At 34.6% G+C, this 7,619-nt stretch overlaps 1 protein-coding gene across 1 annotated transcript in view; it reads left to right on the top strand.

Annotated features, from left to right (window-relative positions):
* LOC106460031 (cGMP-dependent protein kinase 1-like) overlaps positions 1 to 7,619 on the top strand; it is a 113,905-nt gene that overhangs the window by 57,243 nt on the left and 49,043 nt on the right. Inside the window, exon 2 of the mRNA XM_022386202.1 lies at positions 4,755 to 4,939. Within this exon, the coding sequence (XP_022241910.1) occupies positions 4,755 to 4,939 (185 nt within the window). The remainder of the gene's footprint in view (positions 1 to 4,754; positions 4,940 to 7,619) is intronic.

The raw sequence follows: 7,619 nt of genomic DNA, 5'->3' as shown, positions 1-7,619 counted from the left end.
CACAGATAGCCCATTGTGTAGCTTTGTGCTTAATTCCAAACAAACAAAATTTTATTTACTGAAACCTATTAAGTTTTAAAGGAATAATGTTCGTTTTACTTTCGACACTTTCAGAAATGTACTTCAAAGTAGTGATTCTTGTAAATAAACCTCTTATCCTGCTGCTTCAACAAAGCTTTTAGTAGCTATTTGCATTAAGAAAATATAAATAAAATAAGCAGGGAAACATTCGAAGTCAGGTTATTTCATTAACAAATAAGCAAGTAGCAAATTAGAAATGTTTTTTTTTTGTACTTCTTGATTGACTCACCTAAGTATTTTCTTATGGATATAACACCTAAACGTAACGTAGATATTTCTGCATGGAAATTGAAAAATTTACCTAAAAATGTATTCTAATTTAATCATTGAATGGTGAAATTAGTGATTGTAGTTATGATAAATGTGACACACACACACACACACTAAAGTTAATCAAAGTTTACACATATTTAGTCCTTATTTTGTACTAATATGTGCTGCAATTTCCAGAACTTGTTGTGCACCACAACTAGGTTTATAGACTGTTCCATAAGTATAATTGTAATGCAGCATACATTCTGGAATTTCAGGCATAAAATAGCACAACACCAGCACTACACACATAATTGCAAAAATAAGTCTGTTAAGTAAAGTGTATTTTGTACTGATTTGTGCTGCAAGTTCCAAAATTTGTTGTGCGCCACAACTAGACTTATGGAGAGATACTGTTCCATAAGTCTAATTATAATGTGTCATACATTCTGGAATTTCCCGCATAAAATAGCATAACATCAGCACTAAATATGTGCAACGTTTCGTTAACTTTAGAGTTGGTGGGGAAAGGGGAATTCAGGGACCGTCTTTTGCTACGAGCGATAGTTAGAAATATTTGTTTAGTAAAATTAGAAACCTTTGTACCGTTATAAATGTCTAACAATTGTTTTTAAATTCCTTGTATGGGAAAATATTTACAAACATAATTGCAAAAATAAGTCTGTTAAGTAAGGTGTATACCAACACAAGCATATGTTCTGTTTTATCAACCATCATATTATACGGATGTAATGCCTAAAGTTTGCACTCAATTTTTTTTTTTTCACTACAGTCACTACAAAGAGAAAATCCATTGAATAATATTGCTTACTTTTATTGTCAAACATCTCACGTTTTTAATATGGTTGTGAAGATACATTTATTGATTAGAATTTGTCAGATCAAAATCAGGAGACGTTAGACATTTCTTGTATTTAAAATATGAAATGCAAATTTCTTAAAACTCTATAAATATCCATCACGTGGAGCTAGAAATAAAAATCGAATGAATTATCCATAAACTCTATGATTTGCTGTTTCGTGGAGGCATTGCGCTCAAAGCAATCGAGCTTGATACAAAATACCCTTTCCACTCCTATTTCTTCCTTGTCCTTTAAAAAATGTTAAGAAATTTAACCAGCTGTGTTTTTACGTCTAATTGCAAAATACTGAATAGTTACCAGAGACTTTATATCTAAAATACTGAATAGTTACCACAGAAATTATATCTAAAATATTAAATAGTTACTACAGAAATAATATCTAAAATACTGAATAGTTACCACAGAAATTATATCTAAAATATTAAATAGTTACTACAGAAATAATATCTAAAATACTGAATAGTTACCACAGAAATTATATCTAAAATATTAAATAGTTACTACAGAAATAATATCTAAAATACTGAATAGTTACCACAGAAATTATATCTAAAATATTAAATAGTCACCACAGAAATAATATCTAAAGTACTGAATAGTTACCACAGAAATTATATCTAAAATATTAAATAGTTACCACAGAAATAATATCTAACATACTGAATAGTTACTACAGAAATAATATCTAACATACTGAATAGTTAGTTACCACAGAAATTAAATCTAAAATGGAAGTAAACAGGACAATTGGATATCAGTGATTTTTTTAAATGAATGGGTCAGAAATTCGATGTTCAATCTTTAAAAGGAAGTTTCACCTTTCTCTAACAACGAGCGCTTATTCACTATATTCTTCTAAAAATTAACTTCCTGTGTGTTCTCGGAAAAACAAATGTTAACAGTACGTAATATAAACTGCTTGTTCATTTGTTCTTTGCGTTAACTAAAATCTCAACGATAGACTTTCAAGCTAATAATCAATAATTAGGTCAAATCACGATCTAATCCGTAGGCCCACAATTGAAACCAACCCAGAAACGTTCAAAATCTTCACTTTTGATTTCTCATTGCTTACTTTAGCATAGTTTTAATATATTAAAGGGTTGTTTGTTTGTTGGGTTACACCCAAAGTTACATGAAGGCTATATGCACTCGTTAGCAAATTTCTAATTGTATTTTGAGATAGATAATACAACTTTGTACTTCTCGCAAAATTTCTAATCTATGAGATTATGCCCATTTAAGACTTTTCTACCGTTGTCGTAAATACACTGCACAAAACAGTTAAAGGCCCCACAGTGGCACAGCGGTATGCCTGCGGACTTACAACGCTAGAAACCGGTTTTCGATACCCGTGGTGGGAAGAGCACAGAGAGCCCATTGTGTAGCTTCGTGCTTAATTCTGAACAAACAAACAAACATGTAATGAGTAACTATAATCTACAATAGCGTAGCTATGACAAAACAAAACTACCATCAAGAAGTATCTAAAATATGCCGTTCAGTTGATTTTTAGGCAAATCGGGTATTAGATGTTCCTCGTGTGCAGTGTAGTCACCACAACCAACAAAGACAGCCTGACATCGATGCATGTCTATTTTGAGGTTTGCTCGATCAGGAAGTACTGTCTTCAGAACATGTTTTATGTTGGTTCACTTGGTAGAAAGCATTGCGTCTCACGAGAGTATCACGCACACCTACTCAATGGGATTGAAGGTCGGTGAGAGTGAAATATGCCGAATAGCTTAGTATAATGAAGGCGAACATTATTATCCATCAGGTTAAATCAAAACCAATTGCACTAGCATATGGTAGCACAAAGGGAACAGAAGTGGATACTGTAATGTGTGGTTTTAATTGTGTCATTCGATATCTTTACCACTGGCAAATGTGTCATGTTCCTGTATGAAAGTAGAGTTCGATTTGGTTCCAGATCATCATATGGCGCCTACTGTATTGTCTGGCATACATCTCGCTCTTGTGAACTCTGTTTCTGGTATTTCGTCCACTTATAGTTCCGAACATTTGACTTAATCTCGATTCGAGTATATTAAGCTTGTGGCAAGCCAAAATGGTAGATAACAGTTGTTTCGTAGATGGTGGTCTGCAAAGGCTAGCAAAGGTTTTCGCACTATATGTGGCATTTATTTCGTGAGCTTCACAAGAATGACTAGAACAGTATATGTGTGCATCATTCGCTATGTAGGCCTACAGAATACTGGGATAAAATTTTCTAGAAATTCAGTCCTACTAGCCATCTTCTTCATATTAATGCAATTTTTTTATATATTATCTAACCAGTATTTAGGGGTCTCGAAAGTCTGGGCCATACTCAAGAACCCCTGAAAGTTTCTCGGTGAGTATTTGGGAAGTAGGCGCTAAGGCAGTAGCAAGAAGGAAAACTGAAATAAATGGCTGTCAAACTCATCACAATAAGAAAATCAATAAAGTAAGCGGTTTTGGAATCCCTCTGGGTTTCATGGTGGTCAGAAGTCGAGAAGTTGAGAACTATATGTCAATAGCAGATAGATATACAAACACAGACCGCTTTGTAATATAGATTTGGAAGCGATTCCGCATTCTGCTATAACAATTTGAGAGACTTGTAGCTATTCCGCAACAGATGCTGTAAATGCAATTAGAAGTTTCAATATGAACGCACTTTCTGTGCACGTGGGCTAAATATCTAGGTCAGGGACATCTACCATTCAGGTTAAACCCTAATTTGAACTAATGAGCAGAGAGAAGGCAGCCAGCCAGCAGTATCCACCACCACAAGCTTTTTGTATGGTTTCTTTGAAACAAATAAAAATATTGATTGTGACTTTTATACGTGTGGAGCGTGCTTAGCAGCATCACGTCTCGAGCTCCAGAAGCTTTGACCTGCAACCCCACAGATTAACCACACCAGGCTCACTATAATTGGCTGTCTTCCATTCGTCCAATGGCTCTCCATAAAAGTGATACATCCAAATATCTTCTTTGAGATCTTATCATAGTTTGTGAATAGAGTGGAATACTTTAAACCCTGTATTTCACCTCAACGTTTCAGATAAAAGAAACTAATGAGAACACTTTAGGTAGTGCAGACTGAATGACCAATCAAGTGTTTTTCAGATAATACGACTAATTTTCAGATGTTTGATTTTGATAAAAGTAAACAGAGTGTGTGTGTGTATCTAACAAAATTTTATAAGAGTGACTTCGCTTTGAAATAATTAGATCGAAATTCGAACTATCCTTTTTGTGTGTGTGTGCAATATGTATAAGTACCTGTTTCATTGATTGCAAAGATCGGTTTCAGCCATGAAATATGAACATATTAGAAGAAATATATGAACAAAACTAAAAAGCCAAACACAAATATCAGTTTTATGACACAAAAAAAGGGTACAATGCGCGCTTTATTTCAACAAAATTCTCTGTTAGTTGAGGCTCTTTGTAAAACTGGAGCAAAAGAAAAAAGTATATGTTTTTGGTTGTGAGGTGAATTTATTTCGTATTTTTTATCAATGTATGTTCATTACATTTCCCTAGTCGGTTCTTCATGCTACATCAGGGAGCAAGAATGGGAAGATGGATATTTTGGCCACTCTTCACCAGCAGCACTCTATGGCTGGGCAGGGTGCCCTCACAAAAAAGCAGGGCGTATCTGGAGAGAGCGCTCGCACTCGAACTCATGCTGAGAACTACTGTATCCAGAGCCACGAGAAGGACTTTCGGTATGTTTTCCTTTCTAGATATAATATAATCTTGCACATTAGTCCTAGAAATTCATTAGAAAGAAACCACGATGAACTGAAAATATCAAGTGTTTACAAGTACTCACGAAGTTCCTGACATTGTATACTCTAGTTGTAGGTAATAGCCCTGAAGAGCACTGTAATAAGTATATCGTTAAAATGTAAGTAATTCAATAGTGTGGTAAATCAATAAAAACCTAATAAATTCTCTATTATAATACATCTTTGAAATGAGATTCCCTCCCCCCCCCCACAAAAAAAAAGGAAGGGATCCTACATAGGTGGTACAAAATCTTAGATACGGGTTGCTTCTTCTCAGTGGAATAATATTTTATTTTATTTTACGATCTTAATCCCAACTAGCATGTGGTCGGCCGGTATTGTTGTAAACCAAAAATTTTTACACCCCGAGTAGCTGGCTCAGTCACAACAATATCAGCCGACCACAAACCAAGAATTATTACACCCCGAGTAGCTGGCTCAGTCGGCAACCATATAGGACGAACATTTTCGGTGATGGGAATTCAAACTCGCGACCCTCGTATTACGGGTCGAGCGCCCTAACCACCAGGCCATGCCAGGCCCATATTTCAAAATAATAACTATTAAGATCGCATATACATAATCATTTTGTATAATTTCCCCCAAAAGTGGTAAATAAAATAAAATTTGAGTTTGTTCCCTATCACCTATTTCTGCCATTTACGTTTGTTACATTCTTAGCTAATTAAAATGTGACACACGTTTATAGCTGCACTTCTTAACTCCGAATGCTGGGGAGTAAATATATATTTTTCTTCTTTGTTATGGTAAATGGCAAAGCTTAGCAGTTAGCATGCTTGGACTGTAAACCCGAGAATTCGTGGCATATGTCCTTTTGCTACAAAAACCAACTCCACACTGTGTGGCCTTGGTTGCATCATAAAAGTAACGTTCATATCCAATTATTCGGTCAGACAAGACTAGTACAAGAACTAGCTGTCGATGCTGTTGAGTTGCTGCTTTCTAGATAGTTTATCAGTTCAAAATTAGACACGATTGTGCGCAATAATTGTAAAACAAAAAACTTCTAATTACATATATATCTGTAAACAAATGCAGAAGCTATATATATATATATATTTAAACTATACTGTGTAGTACAACTCAGTGTTTTTCCACAAAAACCATTAATGAATAAAGAAACTCCGAAGAGTTCAAATTACGAACATTTCTCACAACTAAGTGATGAGTTTTAGACCACCCTAATTCTATCTCTCTACTATATCACTGAATACAATGTTGGAGTTTCCAAAACATTTACATGTTGTCAATTCCACAACATTAAATCTGTTGATATAATGTGGTGATCACAACCACCAGTAAGTCTACGATAACTATATATATATATATACAGTACTTCACCCGTACATTTCACTTCCGTCAGTTACTGCAAGATTGCAAAACAAGGCAATGACTACTAAATGCGACTTCCGGTAAATGAAAGTAAAATGCAGGAACTAACTGAAATTCTGAAGAAGTAACACCTGATAAGACTTCTAATAATGAAGACTGATTGTGAGTAGAATTAAAGAGCTAGTTAAGGTATGTAAATTTCATAATGTACTTTAGACTCCAAGAAATATTTCAATCCTTTTCCGGTGCTGCGCTTATGTTTCAAACTATATTTATTAACCACGTAAAAGTACAATGTTATTTTTTTTTCGCTATCATAAAAAAATGCTACAAATAAGCCTTCCAGTGATTTAGCGGAAAGTCTGAGAGCTCATACTAAATACTGGATTTCGACACTCCTCGTGGGCACAGCCCACCATTTGTAACTTTCTGCTTACAACAAACAAACCTATAGATAAATTCTACAAAATCGAGTAACTGTATTATTTTAAATATGTTAAGGGGTCATTCCCAATTCCCAACATGATCACAAACGTACAAAGATTCTGGATTCCTGCCTTTTCAAAACGAGTAATCCATATATTTCAGAGTGTAAAAGTAAAGTTTCCTCTGAATGCAGTTGTTTTTCGATTTTAGGCTTTTTTTTTATTATCCGAAGGTAATAACAGTCTCTGAAGCATGGATACGGCCTTGGCGGTGGTTTCTTTTGTTTTTGCCAATTTATAAGTTTAATATGTAATTCTTTACTTTTCCACATGCTGCTATAAAAAAGATTTCGCGCAAATTTAACATTATTTCGTGATAATAAATTGATTATATTCCTCTAACTACACACCATCTGTACTTTTTTAAACATTTTGCAGTCATCTTACTAAACAGATGTACCGTGACAGATTGCTTCTCAACAAACTGTAATGTATTGTATAAAAAATAGTATTGTTGAAAAACATCCCCATTTCCAAGCAGTTTGCGTTGTTGAATACAAGTTTGGGTATAAGAAACCACCATCACCCCCTCCCAACTCCCCCACACACATTTATATAAGAGTAATGAGGAAATAAATTAGTTTGAATCTGGATGTATTCAAAAAGTTTATGTTGATATGATAAAATATTTTTTGTCCAAAGAAGAAAAATCGTACGGACTCATTACCCCCTCTCCCCAGCGTACGCTCATACACTTATGTTGTTTGTTTTTAGAATTTTGCGCAAAGCTACACGAGGGCTATCTGCGCTAGCCGTCCCTAATTTAGCAGTGTAAGACC

The sequence above is a fragment of the Limulus polyphemus genome, unplaced genomic scaffold (genome assembly GCF_000517525.1).
Source record: "Limulus polyphemus unplaced genomic scaffold, Limulus_polyphemus-2.1.2 Scaffold1, whole genome shotgun sequence".
NCBI classification, from domain to species: domain Eukaryota; kingdom Metazoa; phylum Arthropoda; class Merostomata; order Xiphosura; family Limulidae; genus Limulus; species Limulus polyphemus.
The sequence above is the reverse complement of the archived record's forward strand: the minus strand, read 5'-3'. Positions and strand labels throughout refer to the sequence as shown.